Source organism: Neovison vison, chromosome 2, assembly GCF_020171115.1.
Source record: "Neovison vison isolate M4711 chromosome 2, ASM_NN_V1, whole genome shotgun sequence".
Lineage (NCBI taxonomy): Eukaryota > Metazoa > Chordata > Mammalia > Carnivora > Mustelidae > Neogale > Neogale vison.
Genome location: NC_058092.1, coordinates 151,549,451 through 151,574,157, shown reverse-complemented (window position 1 = coordinate 151,574,157; position 24,707 = coordinate 151,549,451). Strand labels below are relative to the sequence as shown.

At 44.1% G+C, this 24,707-nt stretch overlaps 1 protein-coding gene across 1 annotated transcript in view; it reads right to left on the bottom strand.

Moving 5' to 3' along the window:
• B3GALNT2 (beta-1,3-N-acetylgalactosaminyltransferase 2) overlaps window positions 1-24,707 on the bottom strand; it is a 58,207-nt gene that overhangs the window by 7,596 nt on the left and 25,904 nt on the right. The window contains exons 5-7 of the mRNA XM_044239325.1: window positions 17,706-17,801; window positions 6,184-6,294; window positions 3,287-3,365 (exon numbers count right to left, since the gene is read on the bottom strand). Coding sequence (XP_044095260.1) covers window positions 3,287-3,365; window positions 6,184-6,294; window positions 17,706-17,801 — 286 coding nt within the window. The remainder of the gene's footprint in view (window positions 1-3,286; window positions 3,366-6,183; window positions 6,295-17,705; window positions 17,802-24,707) is intronic.

Below are 24,707 nucleotides of genomic sequence, written 5' to 3'. Positions count from 1 at the left end.
CTCCCAGCACCGCAGGGGAAGCCTGGGGTGCGGGGATCGAAGGCCGAGGCCTGATTTCTGCCTCTGCCCACAGGGACACGCGGGGCAAAGCTGCAGGTTTCCGGGCCCGAGTTCTCATGAGCGGGAGGTGGAGGAGGGCGGGGACCGTTTGCTGACACCCACATTCAGCAGGTCAGGGGCGGAGGCAACGACTGTCTTCAGCATGTGTCTTCCCAGGACTCTGAGGCAGTGGGACCCCAGACAACCACCGTTTGGGAAACTCAGGCCTGAATGACCGTGTGCTCTGCCAGCACATTCTACTGTACATTCTATCACACTCTACCGTAAGAGCCTTTACTTGGGAGATAAAGAGAAGTATATGCAATTTAACACTTGAAGGCAAGTCCAAGTGTTTGAAAATTGGCAAAATGGGAGAACAGCTGTAACAAGGGGAGAGCAGGAATTAAACACATGCCTTTCAGACGAACCACTGCCGGTGTCAGGAAACCAGGCACATGCAGTAGCAGACCTGCGTGTGCTTTAAACCTGTCTGGGTGCGACCGAAGAGAACCGCAGAGCTGCCAGCCTCAGAGTTTGCTAGATCACCACTGTCTAGGGAGTCTGCTAAGACACAGACATCTGCGCTCCAGTCTCGAAGATTTTAACTTTGTAGCTTGAGGTAGGGCCCGGAGAGGGATGCCAATGCCCGACAAAATTTAATAACCGGTGTATAACCTGATGGTTCTGAATGGCACTTAGATCCTGATTTTAAAAAATGTATACTGAGATTTTGCAGATATATCCAGAACATGAGAAGACAGTCTACTCATTTTCATTTTTTTAGCCTACAGCTTAAGTTATTTCACTCTTATTTGAAAGAAATCGTTCCTGACCCAGACCTTATTCCTTTAGCCTCCATGACAGAAAAATTATGACAAGCTTTTGTCCAGGGTACAGGAGCGGCCCCTTCTAGAACAGTTTAGTGGCAGAAGTCTCAAGGGCCCCTTAAACTAGTTTTTAAAACCTCCCGGTGGTATATTTGGGAATGAACTGGTCAGAGAAGGGAAGGTGTTGGATACTCCAGTCAGACAGTGTGTTACACCTGCCCCGGCCCCACGGCTTCGCTGCCTTAGGAAGCTGCCTGAGCTCCGGGTTCGAGTTTTCCCCAGGGCTAGGGTATTAATAGCCGCTTGGGGAGCTAAGAGGACAGAGTGGTCTCACAGTTTCATGAAAACTCTCTGGACTGGAGTTAAGGATCTCTAAATTTTAAATCTATTTTTAATGACAAGTTTATGGGCAAAACCCATGTACCTGTTCCAGCCTACTCTTTGGGGGTGATGTAAGAATACAACTACTTCTGTGAGGAAACACTATAAATTAAGAGGTTTTTGAAAAAATTTTATAAAGCCACAGTCCAGTTGCATCTGCAAAGAACAGGCAGTGGCTCAAATGGGGTGTGTGCCCTCCTCAACACTGTGCTGTCAGGGGCTCCCGGAGAGTCTCCTCTCAGGATCTGCTTTGCTTTCCCCGGTCATGGAGAGCCTTCAGGGAAGCTGGGTCCTAATTCTTTTATCGGAATCCATGCTCTGTGGAGCTCTGAGATGTCAGGACGGAAATTCCACTGGGCACCTTTGTTCCCTGGGTGATGTTCAGGACAGGTGGCCAACAGGAACTGCATCCATGGTAGTCTTTCTTTCTTAAAGATCAGGGACATGGAATTCTCAGGAATCATAGATATTTAAGTAAGTATCATTCAAGAAGATAAACACAGCCGCTCCCATCCTGACAAAATCTTTCTCGAGTTCTAGGCTAATGTTCCTGACCCCAAGTTTTAAAGGAATCTTTCTAATAAACCCATCCTTGAAATGTGATAGATTAGGAGACGCATTTAACAAACTGTACTCTGAAAGAGAGTCTATGTTTAAATATTCACATGAGGAGAAAGTGCACACATGAAGCAGGGCAGGAAGCTGAGTCCACTGGGCCACCTCCAACAAAGGGAAAGACGCAGGCATCAGAATGCACCACGCTTGCTGGGACAGGGAAAAAAAGGTTCTTCCCTTCTTCCCTTCCCTTCTGACAGTAGCACAAAACCCACTATAGCTATATGGCCTCTGTAGCCGTTCTGCAGAAGTCCCCACCTGGCTACAGGATAAACCAGACACAGCCACGCTAGGGCCAACAAAGTCCAAGGTCATAGATTTTTCAATGTCATCCTTATGGTGAAAGACGGGATACTTTCCCTCTAAGAGTGGGAACAAGACAAGGAGATCTGTTCTATTTCTACTACTCAACACTGTATTAGACATTCTAGCCATGATATTTAGACAAGAAAAAGCAATAAAAGGCATCTCAATTTGGTGGCGGGGGGAGGTACAACTATCTCCATTAGCAGATGACATGATCTTGTAGGTGGAAAATCCCAAGGCACCCAACTAGTAACTTAATAAACGAATTCAGCAAAATTGCAGCATACAAGATTGATATATAAGAATCAATTTTATTTCTATACATTAGCGATAAGAATCTAGAAATGTAAAAAACAATTCCACTTATAATAGTGCCAAAAAAATATGTAAGAATAAACTTACCAAAAGAAATGTAAGACTTGTACTCTGAAAACCATAAAATATTGCTAAAAGAATTTAGTTTAAGACATAAGTAAATGGAAGGATATGCATGTTCTCGGATCAGAGACTTAATGTCAGAATGGCAACACTCCCTGAAAAGATCTGCATGTTCAACGCCACCCCTTTCAAATTCCAGCTGGCTTGCTTGCAGAAATTGACAAGCTGATCCTAAAATTCGTATGGAAATGCAGGGCCCAGAATAGCCAAAACAACCTTGAAAGAGAACAAAGTTGGAGGATTCACACTTCCCGATGTCAAAGCCTGCTACGAAGCCACATATGCAAGACAGAGCAGTATAGGTAGAAGGACACAGAGTGCACACACAGAACAGAATTGGGAGCCCAGAAGTAAATCCTTACATTTAAGGTCAGAAAGTACAGCATGGAAGTTAATGGTTGGTAGATATTGCGGGAGGGGAGAATGAGGCACGTCCGCTAAAGGGCACGGATTTCTGGAGCGATGGAAATGGTCTGGAATTAGCAGTGAAGTTTGCAGAACTCTCACACCGCAAACCAGTGACTTAACCACTTTAAAAGGGTAAAGTGTTTGTGAATTATATATCAATAAAGCTTTTTTTTTAATTACAAAAAAAAAATCCCCTTTTCCATCAAAGTACGGAGTTAAGATTAGGTACGTGAGACTCAGCACACTCCTCACCTTCCAAGCCGCTGACTTACCCTGAATGTTGTAAATAAAACCACCGGCCACTCCCTCCACACCTTCCATGAACTCGTGGGGCAAGGCGCCCTCCCCAGCCTGAAAACAAGGGAAGTGCTCAATGCTTCATTACTACAAGTACACTTCTTCTATTTAAAACTGATGTGGCAAAATTTATAATGTGACTCCACAGCAGATAAATCCATTTAAGCCCTTCATGAGATCAGGTTGACTTTAGTGTTCTATGTTTGTTATCTGATTGTTGTCTTGATTACAATAGTAAAGATCAGGTGCACAGGGAAGTCCATAGGGCTTAGAATTCCAACTGACATAGAATCATAGTCTTGAACTTGCTACCATAATAGCACAAAACCCAATTTTATTTTACATCCCAAACCTGCCACTTAAAAAAAAAAAAGACCACCTTTGATTTCTTTGAGACTGAAAACTGCCATGAATTCAAATACATCTAGGCAGATTTTCTACAGTTTGTTCTACGGGCAGAGAAAGCCCCTTGAATGAACTGTGCAGATGGAGCCCTGCTGCTCACTGATGCTCTCACAGCCGCCCAGGCCAGACACAGGCCTCTCGGCCTCTGAGGACTGGAGGAGATTTTATGATTAGAGATTTACAAGTTCCCCAGTGTGGTGTTTCCCTGCTGCGTGTTGCACACCCTCGAGGCACCCCTGGCAGAGTGGGGCTGGGCCGGACCACACAGGGTGTGCGTGTGTGTGTGTGCGCACGCACGTGCATGGCACTGCTCCCACACACTCCCCTACCAGCATGGCTGCAGCCCTGCCTGTCCCCTCAGCAGAGTTGTACTGCGCAGAGCAGTGAGAAAGCTACCGAAGGTGGAGCTAACGTTCCCGGCTTTGCAGAGGCAGGAAAGGTGGCACACTCTGTTTTTTCATTGTGTACTCTACATTGTTTTGGCTTGTTTAGAACTTGATGGTAATTTTCATTAGTTTCTATCTAAAAGATCACAGCTGGACTTTTTTTTTTAAATTTTATTTATTTATTTGACAGACAGAGATCACAAGTAGGCAGAGAGGCAGGCAGAGAGAGCGGGGAGGAAGCAGGCTCCCTGCTGAACAGAAAGCCTGATGCGGGGCTCGATCCCAGGACCCTGGGATCATGACCTGACCCGAAGACAGAGGCTTTAACCCACTGAGCCACCCAGGCGCCCCATGCAGCTGGACTTTTAACAGTTTCTGACATTCTCATTTGCTGGCAAGGGAGCAAGACTTGGGGAAACTTTCAGTTTCACTCATTTATGGTGGAAACCTGTATTTGTACGTGGGGGTTTCCTAGAAGGGGCTACCAAATTACCGGACTTTTTTTTTTTTTTTTAAAGATTTTATTTATTTATTTGACAGAGAGAGATCACAAGTAGGCAGAGAGGCAGGCAGAGAGAGAGAGGAGGAAGCAGGCTCCCTGCTGAGCAGAGAGCCCGATGTAGGACTCGATCCCAGGACCCTGAGATCATGACCTGAGCTGAAGGCAGCGGCTTAACCCACTGAGCCACCCAGGCGACCCCGGACTATTTTTTAAGGTTAGCAGAATGTATAAGCAGTCTTTTGCCCTCTACAACTATACTTACCCCCAAAGTGGGTTATTTGAATCTTTCCATTTGAACCTAGTCCTCAACTCAGAAGTCATCCGGTTTCCTTTTGTGCAATCAATAACTACAGAATTTCAGCACATTTTGGATATTTTTTAAAGTTTCATAAATAGAAAAGGAGGAGACATACTAAAGGCACTTGCCTTGGAAATAAGGAAAGAAAAGAATAAAACTATAATTAAATTTCATAAGATGTTTTATGCTAAATAAAGAACTGTTGGTAACAAAGGATGAGATCCTAAAAATGACCCACAAGGCTGTTTGTAATTATATATGAATCTGTGATCTAATGACTTTCTTCCTCACTGGAGTATAAGTTCCACTGCGGGCCAGGAGTGGTTTTCTAAATGAGTAACAGCATACCACCTAATGTTTATTTCAAATTTGGGAATGAATTCATGTGAATATTAAGAGTTAATGAAAACAGACTAAGCCCGTGAGCTGAGATGGTGAACACTCTCCTAATCATTACACCAGAGCATCGAAGAGAGTGCGACACCACCACATACCCCACTTGTATTATTTCAAGCTCGTCGTGTGAAGTCTGCCTACACCTTACCGTCCCACACTTACTTGGAAATATTTACCTATCAAACTTTCAAATCGGAAGCAAATCTGAATACATGAAAAATACAAGGCAGAAATCCCAGCAATATAAATGACACCAAAAGCTCCGCTGTATTTGCCAGCACTGTTGTCTGTGCTGCTGTCATGAACACCCTGCTAGGAAGGTGAGGGCGTGAGGATTCAGAACTACTGAGCAAGCGTCCTTCGAGAATGTTAGCTTAGGAGTTATTGAGAAATGGGTGCCAGGGTGGCTCAGTGGGTTAAGCCTCCACCTTTGGCTCAGGTCATGATCTCAGGGTCCTGAAATCGAGCCCCACATCGGGCTTTCTGCTCAGCAGGGAGCCTGCTTCTCCCTCTCTCTCCACCTGCCTCTCTGCCTACTTGTGATCTCTGTCTGTCAAGTAAATAAATAAAATCTTAAAAAAAAAAAAAAAGAAACGTATAAAAAATTATTGGGAAATAAAATATCACGTTTTTAAAATTCACCAATCTTAAGGCAAAAATGTGCATTTACTAATGCTGGGGTGAGAAAATCCAAGAACATGAGTTGTTCGTCTGTACTATGGTGACTCAGCATTTTCTGCCGTACACACGCAAAAGTACCCACGATTCACAGTTCCACATTCCCTGGGTTGATGTAAATTGTAAAGTTAAAAAAACTCTTTCTGTATTAAAAAACGCTAAAGTCTAGACTATGCCGAACAGCCTTAGGAAGAAAGAATGACTTACCGTAATGATGCGGAGAACACCGCCGCCGTCATTCACAGTCACTTTGTGGAGATTTCTTGACACGAGGCCTTGGAGGTCTTGGCTCTCCCACACGATGGTACCTTCAAAGCTCTTTTTGTGGAAAGATAAAGTGAGTCGATTTCTTTATTGTTGTCATTTAGGTTTTAAGTATGTTTTTAAGGAAAAATAATTTTTTCCCCTAAAACCTATTGGTTACAATTTTTATCCCCCGACTCTATCACACAGCACCCTTAACATGTTGGTGTATATGTTCGAGTCATTTTTCTCATGTGTATCTGAAAGATACAAGTACAAAGGGTGCAGAGACAATTTTGCTGCTGTTTGCATGTCCCTCATGCCGAAGAGTTTCCTGTTGTTACAGCTCGGACGACCGTTCTTAGCCACGCACACACAACTGACGTGCATCGAGTCACGATCCCGAGTCACACAGACATGTCCCCATGGCAGATCTGGGCTCTACCAACAATCTAGTGAAGCATGTTTTGGTGTGAATGTTTGTTTTGTTTCAAAATACATTTTCAGAGTTGAAATTATGGGGACAAGAAAGAAATAGAGATATTTTATACAGATTTTGGGACACAATGTCAAACTTTTTTCAAAAAGGAAATTACCTAATTTCCCAATTTACAAAAATACTACCTGCACTGTATTCTTCCAAGTATGGGATATTAATGAAAGCAAAGACATTTACGTCAATTTAGTAGATTAAAAGATGATTTGTCATTAACTGCGTTTCTTTTGATTTCTAATGTTTATAAATTACACAGTCTCTACTGGGAGTTATTGATCCATGCCTCTTTGCAATTTAGCTACTGAGTTTTATATTTTTCTTATTAATTTGTGTTATCTTGTAATAAATAATTCTGTTTCTATAATACACGCTAAAATATTTTTTTCAGAATTGTTTGCCACTTTTTATTTTTTTACTTAAAAGGTCCATAAGTTTTATCTTGTCAAATCTGTCAAGCTTTCTGTTTGAGATAATTATTAAATTCTGGGCTTAGAAAGTTACACTCTCTGCCACAAGGTTTGACACATTTAAATTCTACTGTCTTCTAACTTTTCCAGGAGGGTTCAGCTGCTCCTTTGTACTGCTCAGGCCATCCCCACTGTCAGCCCCTCTGGCTTGCTCCAGAGATCCAATGGAAGGCAGCTGGCATCCAATTTTTCCCTACCACATCAGCCTGTCTTCTTTTCCTAATACCCCACTTATCAGTCTGATACTTCCTGTTTATTTTACTACTGTCGAACTAACATTTCCCACTAGAACACAAGCACCATGAGAGCAGGGATCTCGTATGTCTTATCGACCACCATATTCCTGGCACCTAGAATGGCCTGACATGCAAAACAGGCACTTGAAAAATATTTATTTCACAAACAATGTTAATTGTTAATTGGAATGATTTTTGGTCTAGAACACCAGACAAAAGATACAGCTTTAATTATCTTCTAATTTTTTTTTCACATATTAAAATTAAGAGATAAAGTGCTGTAAGGTCTCAGTTAGCCAGCATTAGGAAGGGCACTATATAAAACTGAACTTTCCAATAAGTGAGGCCAGCAGTTTGAAAGGTTAGGCCTTTCAAGCAAGGCCAGTGGTTTGAAAGCTTTTTGTAAAGCATTATAACTCCTCTATGAAACAGAAACACTAGGAGTCGGGATTCCTTGGGCAGTCTGTCACTTTATAGTCTGCACTGTTGGGGAGACTCCTGATGTGCTTTGAGGAGCCCCAGGGTTCCAGAGAGCAGTCCTCTTGGACACACTGTGGTGGGTCACCGCTTGAACTCGAGCACAGAGCAAGCGATGCCCACCTCACGGGGCTGGGCCGGGGGTTAATGATGACACGTGTGTGGCGTGCGGGGTCTCAGCTCAGCGCAACGGAGCTTTAAGACCACTAGAAGGAAAGCAGAAAGTGAAGGGCCCCTTTAAAAGATCTCATTGTCTTATCTTGGAAATGGGCACAGATTATTTCTCTACTCTCCCTGGAAAGCCTTAACTCTCCAGTTGAACCTTGAGTCCCTAAAAACAGCACCCTTACAGACACATGCACAGAGGGAAACAAGTCTAGGGAGAAATACAGCAAGTATCCTGGGAAACATGTGGATAATGTCACATTCCTCTAACCTCTTTATATATAGTCAAGTTTTCAACAGTGGATCTGTATTCCTTTCCTATATTTTCACACTTTTATGATAAAAAAATTTTTTTTAAACATATGTATACAAGGAAATAAATTTGGGGTCAATCTTCTTCCAGACACGAGGCATTTGTTATCTAAACTTTTGAGTGTCTATGACACAGCAGTCTACGGGCTACTGGAACATTTACAGGAGTGAAACAGCTCCTATCTTCAGATCCTCATAATATGCCCTGCTGGGCTCAGTGACAGAGGAAAGTCACTCTGCCTGAGGTCTGCCAGGACTCCAGATGAGAGAGCCCAGGGCAGAGTCTGGCAGGCATCTGAGTCAGCAAAGGGAGAGGCGGACGAGCACTCCTCAAAAGGCAGGCGTGAGAGCACTGCAAGCCCAGGAAAGTGTGGAGAGTTTAGTGCCGCTGAAGCCCCAGGCTGAGGAAAGGAGACGTGCAAGGCGGCTCTGTCAGCGCTGCTTGCGGGAACAGAGTCTGTCCCTCATCCCCAACCTGGGGGAGCATTTGTTTGCAAGCACAGAAGTGATGCAATCCTAGCCCCCATTTTAAACAGTCGCTCCAGGAGCAGAAAAGCATCAGGCAGGCGGGTAAGGAGACTGGTAACTGGACTATTATGGAGGTCCAGGTGAGGAGTCAGCACTAACCTAGAAATTCAGACTGCCTTCTGAGAAGCTGAAGGAGACACAGATATATGGAAAGATAGTCAAGCTCGCAGATTGGAAGTATTAATATTATTAATATGTCTATACTACTCAAAGCAATCTAGAGATTCGAGGTAATCTCTACCAAATTCCAAAGGGGTTTTCATAGAAATACAGCAAGTGCTACTAAAATCTGCACAGAACCACAGAAGACCCCAAACAGCCAAAGAAACCTGAAGAACAACAAAGCTGGAGGCATCCTGCTTCCTGATTTCAAACTATATTACAAAGTTACTGAGAACAAAACAGCACGCTACTGGCATAAAAACTGGAACACTGATCAATGGAACAGAAGGGCGAGCCCAGCACCAAGCCCATACATAAATGGTCAATTCACTTACCACTGAAGAGGCAAGAAAATACATGGGAAAGACAGACACTGCAACAAATGGTGTTGGGAAAACCAGACAGCCAAGGGCAAGGAAAGAACCTGGACCACTACGCTATGCCATACACAAAAAATTACCTCAGAATGGATTTAAGACCCGAACAGAAGACCTCACATCATAAGATTCCTAGAATAAAACCTAGGTGTTAAGTTCCCTAACACTGGTCTTGGCAATGATTTTTTTGGATTTGAAACCAAAAGCAAAAGCAACAAAAGCAAAAATAAACAAAGAGGACTACATCAAACCAAAAAGCTGCTGCATAGCACAGGAGACCATCAGCAAAATGAAAAGGCAACCTATGAGTGGAAGAAAATATTTGCAAACGAAATACCTGACGAGGAATTACTACCCAGACATATAAAGAATTCCCACAACTCAACAGCAAAAACCAAATGCGCAGAGGATCTGAATAGAATGTTTCCAAAGACAACACAATGCACATATGGCCAACAGGTACATGAAAATATGCTTTCATCATCAGGGAAATGCAAATCAAAACCACAATGAGAGACCACCTCACGCCTGTCAGAATGGTGACTAAGATGCGGAGAAAAGGGAACACTTGTGTGCTGCTGGTGGGCATGTAAACCATTGTAGACACTGTGGAAATAGTATGGAGGGTCCTCAAAAACTGAGAACTAGAACTACCATATGATGTAGCAATTCCATTTCTGGGTATTTATCCAAAGGGAATGAAAACACCCACTTGAAAAGACACCTGTGCCCCCTTGTTCACTGCAGCATGTTTACAAAAGCCATGATGTGGACACAACCCGAATGCCCACAGATGGATGGATGAAGATGTGATGCAAACACACACATGCGCGTGTGCACATGCACACACACACACAGGAATATTATACAGCCATAAAAGGAAGGAAACCCTGCCATTTCCAACATGGATGGATCTTAAGGTCATTATGCTAAGTGAAATCAGTCAGAGAGAGACAAACACGTATGACTTCACTTACATGTGGAATCCGACACATTTTTAAAAACCAAAAACTGAAACACTGAACTCTTACATACCGAGTATCAGATAGGTGGCTGCCAGAAGGGGGTGCTGAGGGGCTGCGTTAAACGGGTGAAGGGGGTGAAAAGGTGCAAATTTCCAGCTGTAAAATAGTAGGTCCTGGAGATGTAATGTACAGCATGATGAGCAGTTAATAATGTTGTATATCTGAAAACTGCTAAGTGAGGAGATCTTAAAAGTTCTCATAAGAAAAGAGATGTAACCGTGGTGGGTGGATGTTAACTAGACTCGGTGTGATCATACCGCAATAACCAATCATTATGCTGTACACCTGAAATGAGTATGTTATGTGTCAATTATATCTCCATAAAAAAAGGAAAAAAAGACTGCCTTCGGAGTTGAATAATTAAATGCATACGTTAAAGGGAACAATGTCTCTGGTAACTGAGAAGGCTCTGAGATTGAAGCTTAATTAGTAAACTCACTACCTCAAAACAACAGATCAAGTATATTCCTATACAAAAGCTGGGTTGAGAAAGAAATCTGAGAGAGGAATCTGGGCAACGGAGCAATGTCTAGTGGGAGGGAGACACAGGAATGGGAAGACACCGACCATTTCAGTCATATCGTACCCGAGCGAGCCAGCTCTTGGAAACAAGCACATCCCACTCCCGTAAGCAAAGCCAAGGGTCAAACCCAGCACTGCTCTGAGTTGGGTTTTTGGTGTCTGACATCTCAGTAAGGAGGTTCCCAGACAGGGGTCATGACTTTCAAATCTAATAAGCTAATACCTATTAAAGATGAATGAATAGGTACTCTGGTTTACAAACTGGTCTTCTGTGAATTTATTCAGTTTCATTCAGTGAGACTCTGGTCATCTCTATGCGAACTAACTGGAATGTCAGTGCTAGAACCTGAAAGCTAAGTCCAACACCCTTGGTAACATGCAGCTGCTCTGGGTTAATCATGTGTCTTTCTTCTGGCAAAACAGCCTCCTGCCCTTGTATACATTCCTCTAAAACTTTAATAGTAATAAAAATTTTTTAAAAATTTATTTAAATTCTAGTTAGTTAACATACAGTGCAATATCGGTTTCAGAATTCAGTGATCCATCCCTTACATACAACACCCAGTGCCTGTCACAACTAGTGCCCCTCTTAACGCCCATCACCCACCTAGCCAAGCTCCCACCCACCTCCCTCTATCAACCCTCAGTTTGTTCTCTATTGTTATGAGTCTCCTATGGTTTGTTTCCCTTCTCCCCCACCATAGGTTCATTTGTTTTGTTTCTTAAATTCCACGTATGAGTGAAATCATATGGTGTTTGTCGTTCTTTGACTTCTTTCACTCGGCATTACAATCTCTAGCTCCATACACATCACTGCAAATGGTAATGTTTCGTTCTTTTTGATGGTTGAGCAATACTCCTGTGTGTGTGTGTGTGTGTGTGTGACATAATGCTGCTACAAATACTGGGATGCAGGTGCCCCGTCGAATCTGTATTTTTGTACCTTTCGGTAAAGACCCAATAGTGTGATTGCTGGGTCATAGGGTAGCTCTATTTTCAACTTTCTGAGGAGCCTCCACACTGTTTTCCAGAGTGCCTGCACCAGCCTGTGTTCCCACCAACAGTGTGGGAGGTCTCTCCTTTCTCTGCATCCTCACCAACACCTATTTTCTTGTGTTGTTAATTTTAGCCATTCTGACAGGTATAAGGTAGTATCTCATTTAAAAAAAATTTATTTATCTAACAGCATGCACATGAGCGTGTGCAAGCAGGGGAAGGAGCCAAGGGAGATGGAGAAAGGCAGACTCCCCATTGAGCACGGAGCCCAACATGGGGTTCGATCCCAAGACTCCGAGATCATGACCTAAGCTCCACCCATGGTCCACTTAACAGGCAGCTGCATGTTACCAACAGACATGTCATTTGCAAATATCTTCTCCTATTCTGTGGACTGCCTTTTAGTTCTGTTGACTGTTTCCTTCACTGTGCAGAAGATTTTCATCTTGATGAAGTCCCAACAGTTCATTTCTGCTTCTGTTTCCCTTGCCTCTGGCAACATGTGTCATTGTAAGTGTCCACGGCCAAGGTCAAAGAGGTTGCTGTTTGAATAGTGATAAAGTTTGGGAGAACTGGTACCAAATACATCCAGGCGCAAGAACTGATAGGATTTAGTGAGTGCCTGGATATGAGAGTTGAGGGTAAATCCCACGATTCTGGTTTGGGCGCCTGAGAAAAAGGAGATACCGCTATCCAAGACTCAAATACAGGGGAGATGAGGACGGATGGGCAGAGATGATCTTAGCATCAGAAAGCCCTTGGGAAACCCGTATGGAGAAGAAATTAGAATTTCTCTAATTCACATTAGAGAAATGTGAGCCGTAGCTGGATTCATGAGCCATGACCGAACAGGCGGTAATGGATACAATTGCTGAGGAAGGAGTAAAACAAACAGAAACCTGGGTATCAAATCCTAATGATTAAGAGGAAATTGAGAGGGGTGCCTGGCTGGCTCAGTCCGTGGAGCATACGACTCTTGATCCCAGGGTTGTGAGTTCGAGCCCCACACACTGGGTGTAGAGATCACTTAAAAATAAAATCTCTGAAGAAAAGAGGAAAGTGAGAGAGGAGATGCTAAAGTACACTGGGAAGAAAGACTGGGCCAGATGTGGCTGGACCAAAAAGAAGGCAGATCATATAAGCTAAGAGAAAAATGCAATCAACGAAGTGAAGGACACAAAGTGTCCCCTGGAGTTGGCAGAGGGATCACGGGCCTGCCGTTTCAGATGATCCATCCCAAAAGTAAAGGCTATCATGACCAAATAAAAATGCTTCACCTTGAAACTATGAATCTAGAATGTACGAAGATAAAACAAGTCATTCTGTCCTGTCCGCTGAGCTGACACTGGCATTTACCCTGCTGTTTCACGGTGGCTCCTGCTGGTGCCCGGCTGCAGTAACTTTGTGACTGGGATACGACACAGCATCAACACTGTGGACTAAACTGGGTAACTGCCCGAAAAACTCATCAGCCCGCAACACAATCCTGGTGTCTTCCCTGCACTTCCACAAGCCAGCGGTGACTAGGGAAGGGAGGAGCTGAATCTAGCCTCCCTTTCCTGTACCTGCTCCTGCTCCAGCACAGCTGAAGCTCTGGTTCTCGCTTCTCTCACAGGCCCACCTTCTACTCTCTGATACAAAGTCATCAGAAAGCTAGGGATCTCTTTGGAAGAGGAAAAATTTGTTTGTGGCAATTCCCTGCTGAGACCGTAAAACCAAAACAGAAGCCAGGAAACAGCCCGGTGTGGGCTGGAGAAAGAGCTCATAAATGATCTCACCAGTAAGCTTGCTCTCTGCAAGCCCTTTCACATGTTAATTCCCTTGTGCCATGTTTCTAACTTCCCATCCAAACCAACAGAGTAGCTTAAATCTATATACTACTTTAGCACTTAACATATTTTTTATGGATTGGGGAAATGACATCTAAGGAATGTCAACTGTCACCAACAGTGACTGTGCAAGTACCCACATGGCCAACAGTGATGTCTCTAGTGACTCAGGGGAACAAAAATAGTCGTTTTTTTTTTTTTTTTTTAATCAGAATTAGTTTCAGGTTTCAACTGCACCAGTAAGGAAAATACAAAATTAGAGAAATAAATATTTTAAGAGATGCGCACAGCAGTCTCCATTTAAATCTGTGACTCCCACCGAGATTTATGCTTTGGTGAGTCACAAGATGAAAACATAAGAGCTTTGCTTACTTGACAAGCTGTACTGCTGACATGTTACTCCGGGAGGCCGGGAGGCACAGAGGGAGTAAGACGATAAGCAAATCGTCTACTACTCTCTTGAAAAATGGCATAAATGATGTTTGTCTTCGTCATTCTTTGCTGATGACACACAGGCAAATCATTCATCACTATCATTTTTTCTGTGCCAATAAACCCAATTAGGCTTGAGGCAGCAAAAATGAGCATCTATGTACAATTAACCATGGTTTCAATAAAAACAGAATTTTTCTGTAAAGGAAGGAATTTTTTAAAAAGTTGTTTTTATAAAGCTAATATGTATTTATTACAGAATATTCAGAAAATGCACAAAAAGGAGAAAACAGAAATCATCCATAATCCTACCTCCTCACCCCTGGGTATAGTCACTGTTAAATAATGGCACATTTTTAAAAGAAAAAAATATTACTCAGAAGTAATGAAAAATAAAAAGTCAATTTAGCTTAAAGCTTCAAGTGAAATAAAGCTCACAAGGCTGTAGGCATGAAATATCTTAACCGAAATGGCCACTTACCATCCCATCATTAGCATCTCCTGCTACATACATAGTCCAGTCCTTGCCTTAACCCAGTTATTTTGAAAAACTTCAAATCTACAGAAAAGCTAAAATTAACCCCAGATCACCTAGACTCAGCAGCTGTTAACATTTGGCTATATCTGCTTTTCCTGTCTGTATAAATGTCCTTTTCTGTTCTTGTTGGTTGTTAAACACTTGAGTACTCTAACAGGTATTTCCTAAGAACAAGGACATTCTAAGGGAAAGTAATAATTTTTGTGGATTAGCCAAACTGTTTTTCAAAAAAGATTTTATTTATTCATTTTGAGAGAGAGAAGGAGAGAGCACGAGTGGGGAGAGGGACAGAAAGAGGGACAGAGAAAGAGAGGACGAGTGCCAGAGGGAGAAGCAGGCTGGCAGAGTCCCCATTGAGCAGGGAGATAGACGTGAGGCTCGATCCTAGGATCCTGGGATCATGACCCGAGCTGAATGCAAAATTTGTACCTCTAGGGGCACTTGGATGGCTTAGTTGCTTAAGCCTCTGCCTTTGGCTCAGGTCATGATCCCAGGGTCCTGGGATTGAGCCCCCGCATTGGGAGTCCCTGCTCAGTGGGGAGCCTGCTTCTCCCTCTCCCTCTGGCTGCCACTCTGCCTGTTTGTGCTCTTGTGCATAAAATCTTTTTAAAAAATCTGTAATTTGATCTAGAAGACTGACCAAGACAATGAGGCAGACTCTGTAACGCTGTGGTTGGCCTGAGGTATTAAAGCTGATTTTCTTCTTCTTCACCCCACACCATGACTCCTTCCTCTGAAAGTTTCTCAACGTCGCCATCACCGACCTTTTGAGCCAGATAATTCTTTTTTGTGGGGGCTTATGTGTGTGTTGTAGGATGTCCAGCAGCACTGTTGGCCTCTAGATGCCAGAACCACTGCACACCCAGCTGTAATCCTGAGCGAGTCCCTGGGCATCGCTAAGTGCCCCTGGTGGGAGAGACCCTGCTCTTGAAGTCCCGGTGAGTGGCAGCACGAACGAGGACAGTGTGCATTTTTCTCCCGAACGCTTACCATGCGGCGGCATGTTCTGGCATTCTGCAGGTCTGAAGATCATTTAGTTCCTGGAATGAGCCTCTCAACTGGCTGGCGTAGCCCCATCTTATGGATGAGGGATGGATGCGGTGAGACTGAATGGCCTGCACAGGCCACACCGACCCCGAGCAGCAGCGCGGGGCTGCCTGGACTTGCTGGTACTGCACCCACGGCCACCTGCTCGGCCACCTGCTCCCAAACATGCCCTCACGTACTTACTCCTTAGAACGTCATTTTTCTCTTTCCTACTCATGCCAACCCAAAGCCTTTTTTGGGCAAATACACTCTACACCAGCCTTCAGACCGCTCCAAGACCACCTGACACAACACCAGCATCCCGGGCTCCTCGGAGCAGCAGGACTGTCTCTCTGGGAAGGGTTCTAGCAACCACAGAAAACTTGGGGCACTGCCCACGCTCATTCTGAGCAGAAAGCTCACTGAGGACTTCCTTCCCCCCTCGGGGAGCTTGTGTACTAGTTAGTCTGGGACAACCTCAGGGGGCTTGTGTACTAGTTAATCCGGGACAACCTCAGGGGGCTTTCGTACTAGTTAATCCGGGACAACAGCTCCCACCGTGCCTGGCATGAGGTCAGCTAGGTACCGGCTCGGGGCCAGCTCCTCTCGTCCCTCCAGGACGGCAGCTGTTCTCAGGGCAGGGATCTCTCACTGTGTCCTCACAGAGCCCCAGTGCTTGGCATACACTAATTTCTCAAACATTTTCTGAGTAAATGAATAAACAAAGTGAAGAATGGCTTTCTTCAAAACCTGAGATCCAACACTGAGCAAACACGACTTAGTTAAACCACTGCTCTTGATTAAAAGTAAAAATACTTTTGCTGGGACATACTCTGCCCCCTCCCCCACTCATGTGTTTGCCTGTGTTCTCTCTCTCTCTCTGAAATAAATAAATAAATAAGATCTTTAAAAAAATGTTTTTGAGCAGAAGTCCATGTACAGGTGAAATGAAGGAGATCCCGTTCACATCTACAGAGCTGACATACATAGTTTCAACTACTTGTACTGAACGCCAAAGACCCGCCGCACATGATGAGATGCGTTGTGTAAGGCAAACAGAACCCATGACACCCGTGGCAGGAAAATGTTTCTCAGTTTGTCAGTAGAGCTGGTCTCAGGTCTGGCTTCCACGTTTTAGCTCAGCTTTGACGTTGTAGGACAAACTCCACAGCTGATCTACGGTGGCTCCCAGAGATGCTTGGGAAACTGACCCCTATGTGGTTCCAAAGCCTGAGGAATGTACTCGGACTAGACTAGACCGGCCTGGAGAGGCCGAGCCGCATGGCTGAGTAATCCTTTCTCGCCCACCACTCAATGCTCAGAAACCACCCTACGGCTTAACTGCAGGCTGACGTGGGCACCTGGCAGGTAGGGGAGGGGATCTCTAGGACCCATTTACCCAAGACTGGACCTAGAAGGACCTAGAACAGGACAACTGTGTTTCCTGACATGTTCCACAACCTCGAGAAGTTTTATTCGTCTTGGAAATGTGGCCGGTCTCTGCAATTATCCCACCTGCACCGACCACCCGGGCCCTCTAGATAAGTAAATAGCCCGAGTTACTCGAACTCCAGTAACTCGAGTTACTCGACTTCCATCAGTCCGTACTTATAACCATCCTTCGTCACTAGAACCGTCACGTGGTTCTCAGTCCACTGAGTGAGCAGGGCAGTGCCTGTCCAAAGGGGCGCTGTGGGGACAGCTGAGGTGTCCCAGAGCCGAGGGAAGGGACGGTGCCAGGCGCTACGCTTTGTTGCCTGGGCACAGAGCCGGTGGCCTCACCCAGCGCCCTGAAGGGCTGCGCCGGCACAACGAAGTGTCAACCGGCGGCCTTGAGAGCACAGCGCCAGGCCTGTGGTGGCCGTGCGGCCCCGCGGCCCTGCCCCTCCACCCCGTACCTCGGGTAGGATGAACTGCTCCACGGGCTTGTACCACAACCTGTTCACCTGCACGCCGCAGCTCGGGGGGCTGAAACGGGCCACGAAGAGAGCCTCCTGCAAACGGGGGTGGGAGGACAAAAAGTAAGATTTTGCATTAGACACTGTGTATGCGGCAAGTTTTCCAGCATCTTCTGTCTTGGGCAGCTTAATCCTCGATGGCCCCAACCAGGGTTATTATGCATCTCCTGATGCTGAGACACCACCGTGTTTTCCAGCACGGTCACAGTTATTATGTAGATATTTAAGGTAACAAAAGCTGTCCTAAAGTTCTAAAACATGAAATAAAATCCACATAATCTTAAAAAAAAAAGCCCACCTTGAAATGAGGAGCATTAGGGGAAGCATGAGGTGTTAAGCCGAATTAGTAGGCTTAATCCCAAGGGTTAAGAAGAAACTGAAAGATCACATCTTTCTACACAGAACAAAGGTACTGCAGGAGCCCCCCTGCCCCCATTCAGAAAGAACCTTTACAAGAAAAAAACGGCACAGACACAAAAAAGGAACATAAGAGAAGGCTGATTCCCGCTGTGTCTCTAGGTACTCTTCGTTAACGGCACTTGGCTCTAAGGCGCTTCGCACAGTGTTTTTTACAATCTGTGGCAACCCCGCAGTGAACGAGTCCAGAGACGCCATTCTTCTGACAGCATTTGCTCACTTTGTGTCTGTGTCACATTTTGGTCATTCTTGTGTATTTCACATTTTTTTTTTTTAATTTTACTTATTTATTTGACAGAGAGAAATCACAAGTAGTCGGAGAGGCAGGCAGAGAGAGAGAGAGAGGGAAGCAGGCTCCCTGCTGAGCAGAGAGCCCGATGCGGGACTCGATCCCAGGACCCTGAGATCATGACCTGAGCCGAAGGCAGCGGCTTAACCCACTGAGCCACCCAGGCGCCCTGTATTTCACATTTTTCCGTTATTACTGTGTTTGCGATTTGGTGATCTGTGATACTGCTGTAATTGTGGGGGAGCCACGAACTGCTCCCAAATAAGATGGCAAACTTACCTGATAGACCCACTGACCAGCACTTCCTCACCCCACTCCCTCTCCTCGGGCCTCCCCTATTCCCTGAGACACAACAATATTGAAATTCAGCCACTTAATACCTCTACAATAAGTGTTCAAGTGAAAGGAAGAGGTGCCTGTCTCTCTCTAAATCAGAAGCTAGTGGGGTCCACAATAGTCAAACGATGGGAAGAGCCCAGATATCCACTGACATGAATGGAGAAAGAAGATGTGGGGGATATATACAATGGAATATTATGCAGCCATCAAAAATGAAATCTTGCGGGGCACCTGGGTGGCTCAGTGGGTTAAGCCGCTGCCTTTGGCTCGGGTCATGATCTCAGGGTCCTGGGATCAAGCCCCACATCGGGCTCTCTGCTCTGCGGGGAGCCTGCTTCCTCCTCTCTGCCTGCCTCTCGGCCTACTTATGGTCTCTGTCTGTCAAATAAATAAATAAAATCTTTAAAAAAAAAACACACAAAAAAAACCAGTTCTCTTTAAAAAAAAAAATGAAATCTTGCCATTTGCAATGACATGGATGGAATGAGACAGTAGTATACCAAGCAAAATAAGTTAATCAGAGAAAGACAATTATCATATAATCTCACTGACATGAGGAATTTGAGAAACATGGCAGAGGCTCATAGGGGAAAACAGGAAAAAAATAAAACAACATGAAACCAGAGAGGGAGACAAACCGTAAGAGACTCTTAATCTTAGGAAACAAACTGAGGACTGCTGGAGGGGAGGCGGTGGGAGGTTGGGGTAACAGGGTGATGGACATTGGGGAGGGTATATATTGTAATGAGCACTGGGTATATATAAGATTGATGAGTCACAGGCCTGTATCCCTGAAACAAAAAATACATTATATCCTAATTAATTGAATTTAAATTTCAAAAAAACTTAAAGGATGTAAACCTAAGAGTTAAATAAATTATAATATAAGCCAAGTTAACACACACACACACACACACACACACACAGCTAGTGTGATAAAGCTTAATGAGGAAGTCGAATTGAAAGCAGAGATAGGCTGAAAGCTGGGCCTCTCGTTCCTCTTTGTGAACACAAAGGAAAAGTTCCTGAGGGAAACTTTAAGGGCCTCTCCAGGAAACATGTGAAGTGGAACAGCCTTCTTGCCGATACAGAGTCATCATCTGGACAGAGGGCAAAACCAGCCACACCGTCGCCTTAAGTCAAAGCCCAATCCAGAGGAAGGCTCTGACTTCAATTCCATGAAGGCTGAGAGGTGAGGAAGCTGCGGGAAAAGAGCCGGAAGCTGGCAGAGGTGGGTGCAGAGGCGTAAGGATGGAAAATGTCTCCATAACCTCAAAGTGCCAGGTGAGGCCGAATGTGCTGATGGAGAAGCCGCAGCAAGTTCTCTAGGGGATGGAGCGAAGATCATTCAGGAAGGTGGCTATACTGACCGACAGATTATCAGTGTAGACAAAGCAGCCTTCTGCCAGAAGGAGACACGACTTGCGACTTTCCTAGCTAGAGAGAAGTCAACGCCTGGCTTCGAAGCCTCAAAGGACAGGCCGACTCTCTTGCTGGGGCTCATGCAGCTGGTGACTTAAGGGTGTGCGCTCATCTGCCGTTCTGCAAATCCCAGGGCCCCTAAGAATTATGCTAAATCCACTCTGCCTGTGCCCTATGAATGCAACTACAAACACTTGGTGATAGTGCATCTGTTTATGCGTGGTTTCTGGATATTTTAAACCCACTGCTGAGACCACTGTCAGAAAGAAAATATTCCTTTCAAAACATGACTGCTCAGTGACAATGTACCTGGTCACCCAGGAGCCCTGACAGAGACATATGAGATGAGTGTTGCTTCCACGCCTGCTAACACCACATTCGTTCCGCAGCCCATGGATCAAGGAGTCATTTCGACCTTCAAGTCTTTTTATTTAAGGAATACCTTTTGTAAAACTGCCACAGACTCCTCGGATGGATCTGGGCAAAGTGAACCGAAAGTGTCCTGAAAGGATTCACCATTGTAGGTGCCATTGACAACATTCATGAGTCCCAGGAAGAGGCCCAATACCAACATGAACAGAACCTGGAAGGAGCCTATTCCAGACCTCACGGAGAACTCTGAAAGGCTCAAGTCACTGCAGATGTGGTGGAAATAGCAAGAAAACTAGAATTAGAAGTGAAGTCCGAGGATGTGGCCGAATGGCCGTGATCTCATGATGAAACTTTCAAGGAAAAGAACTGGCTTCTTATGGGTGAGCAACCAAAGTGGTTTCCTGTGATGGAAGTGACTCTGGGTGAAGACGCCGTGAAACCGCTGGAATGACAAAGGATTCAGGATGTGGCATGAACATAGCTGATAGAGCAACTGCAGGGTTTGCGAAGTGGACCCCAATTCTGAAGGAAGTTCTACTTCGGAGAGAACGCTATTGAGCAGCACCATGTGCTACAGAGAAATCATTTGTGAAAGGAAGAGTCAGCCAGTGAGGCAACCTTCACTGCTGTCTTATTTTAAGAAATGGACCTGGCCACCCCAGCCTTCAGCAGCTGCTACCATGGTCAGTCGGCACCCACTGACATCGAAGTAAGACCCTCCACCAGCAAAAAAATCACGACATGCTAAAGGTCAGATGATGGTGAGCATTTTTTAGGAATAAAGTATTTTTATTTTTTAAAAAGATTTTATTTATTTACTTGAGAGAGAGACACACAGAGATAGCAAGAGCGAGCACAAGAAGGAAGGAGAGGGAAGAAGCAGGCTCCCTGCTCAGATGCGGGCTTGATCTCAGGACCCTGGGATCGTGACCTGAGCTGAAGGCAGATGCTTAACGACTGAGCCACCCAGTGCCCCAATAAAGTATTATTTTCAGATTTTACTATTTATTTATTTGAAAGAGTGAGAATGAGAGAGAAAGAGAGACAAGGGGGGGAGGGTCAGGGGGAAAAGGAGACTCCCTGCTGAGCAGGGAGCCCACTGTGGGATTAGATCCTGGGACTTTAGGATCATGACCTGAGCCGAAGGCAGTCGCTTAACCAACTGAACCACCCAGGGCCCCCCAATAAAGTATTTTTAAATTAAGGTATGTGCCTTGTTTTTTTGACATTTGCATTAATATTAATACTATGGCACGTGTAATAGACGATAGTAAAGTGTAAACACAACTTACAGGTGCACCAAGCAAAAAGTTCATTTGACTTGCTTTCCTGTGACATTTGTTTTCCAGTGGTGGTCTGGAAGCGAACCCACAGTATCTCGGAGGTATGCCTGTACTGTTTTCTTTGAGTCCTTCCCAGTTTGTTTCAGGCAAGAACATTTCCTACTTCTCTCATGCATATTTTTATAGGCCACCTTACTACAGGAGAAACTTCTGTTAAAGCTATGAAGACCACACAGAATTTTAGGATTGTGGGGTTTTAGCGGATTATGCGTATTTCTTTCATTAACACCAGTTCTTGGCCATATAGTGGTAATACCTTTTGTATTTTGAGTACCTGCCAACCTATTAGCATCCACCTTAGAATAGGCCCTCCTTGAGCACAAAGATTAACTTCTTGGCTAACAATATGGCGACTAAAAGATAAATCAACATTATCAAAATACTGTCTGGGCCAAGCCTCTTCACTGATAATTCAAACATTAGGAATGATTAAAAAAAAAAAGGCAACATATACTAAGACAATTAAATGGATCAAAAGGAGGGATGCCTGGTTGGTTCAGTAGGTTAAGCATCCGCCTTTGGCTCAGGTCATGATCCCAGGGTCCTGAGATGGAGCCCCACATAGGGCTCCTTGCTCAGCGGGGAGCCTGCTTCTTCAGACTCTCCCTCTGCCTGCTGTTCTCCGCTTGTGTGCTCTCTCTCCCTCTCAAAAAGAGTCTCTGCTAGCCAATTTAACTGCCTGCTAAAACAAAACAAAACAAAAATCAATACTCTTCAAGGAATATAATAGACCCAGAGATCCTGTGATGAATTATTCACAATATCTAGGATACAATCCAAAGTACTTGATATAAGACAAACCAATCAATACCCAAGAAAAAAGACAATAATCAATAAAGACAGAACTCAACATGATTCAAATATTAAACTAAACAGACAGGATTTTAAAGTCATTATTATATCTAAGGTCAAACCTGTAAAGAAAATATGTTCAAAATGAATGAGCTCAGGAAATTTTAGAGAAATAAAACTACGAAAGAGAATTAAAGGGACATGCAAGAACTGTGAAGTACAATATCTAAAATACATTCATCAGTGAGGTTCAACAGCAGATCTGAGATGCAGAAGAGTCTGTCAATATGAACACAGACGGAAGGAATTATCAAATCTGAAAAACAGAAAGAATTTTTAAAAATGGACACCACTTCATGATCTGTGGAACAATGGCAAAAGGTCTAACATGCAGGTAATTGGAATCCCAGAAAGAGTGGAGAAAATGGGCCTGAGGAAAATTTTTTGAAGAAATAATAACTGAAAGTTTCTCAAATTTGGTAAAAAACAGATTTACAGATAGAAGAAAGTTGCCAAACCTTGAGCAGCACAGCCAGAAAGAATAAACCACACCCAAGGTACAACACAACCAAACTGCTTAAAACCAAATACAAAGGGGCACCTGGGTGGCTCAGTGGGTTAATCCTCTGACTTTGGCTCAGGTCATGATCTCAGGGTCCTGGGATCGAGCCCCACATCGGGCTCTCTGCTCAACGGGAAGCCTGCTCCCTCTCCCACTCCCCCTGCTCGTGTTCCCTCTCTCCCTGTGTCTTTCTCTGTCAAGTGAATAAATAAAATCTTTAGAACAAACAAACAAATATAAAAAGAAAATCTTAAAGGCAGCCAGGACAAACAGACGAAAACACCACTTACATATACCATACATAGGAACAACAATATGAAGGATAGTTGGCTTCTCACCAGAAACAATGAAGGTCAGAAAATATTAAAACGGCATCTTTAAAATACTAAAAAGAGAAGAAGTCAACCCAGACTTTCTATATCCAGAAAATACTCCAGAAGAAAACAGGGGGAGGGGAGGGAGGGAGACAGAATAAAGACAAAATAAAAACATTTTCAGAAAAAGGAAAACGAATCAAATTCATTACAATAAACTTGCACATTCAGAAAACCTGAATATTCAGGAAGGGATGAGGGGCACTAGAAATGTAAATGTGTGGGCAAATATAAAAGATGATCCTCTAGATTACTTTAATACATGTTTAGTTCTTTAAAGCACAAGTTATAACACTATACTCGTCTTATATTTTACATGAAAGGGTACATTAATTTTAAGAAAAATGACAATATAGGATGTACACTGCAATCTTTCTGTCAACTACACATAAAAAAGAGGAGTGCAAAGAGCTGTAGCTGATAGGACAACAGAGAAACTGAAATGGAATTCTAAAAAATACTCAAACCCAAAGAAGGCAGGAAAGAGGGCACCTGGGTGGCTCAGTGGGTTAAGCCGCTGCCTTCGGCTCAGGTCATGATCTCAGGGTCCTGGGATCGAGTCCCGCATCGGGCTCTCTGCTCAGCAGGGAGCCTGCTTCCCTCTCTCTCTCTCTGCCTGCCTCTCCGTCTACTTGTGATTTCTCTCTGTCAAATAAATAAATAAAATCTTTAAAAAAAAAAAAAAGGCAGGAAAGAGGACCAGAAACAGAAAATCGTAGAATAAAAAGCAAAATCAAAAACACTTCAATAACTGCATTAAATGTAAATGGATAAACACTCCATTTAAAAGGTAGAAAAGATTCTCAGACTAGATCAAAAGGAAGACCCAACTACATGCTGTCCTCAGGAAACACAATTTCTTTCTTTCTTTCTTTTTATCTATCTATATCTATATCTATATATCTATATCTATATCTATAAAAAAGAGGGGTGCTTGGGTCTCTCAGTCCATTAAGCATCTGCCTTCAGCTCAGATCATGATCCTGAGGTACTCGGATTGAGTCCCACATCAGGCTCCTTGCTCAGGGAGGA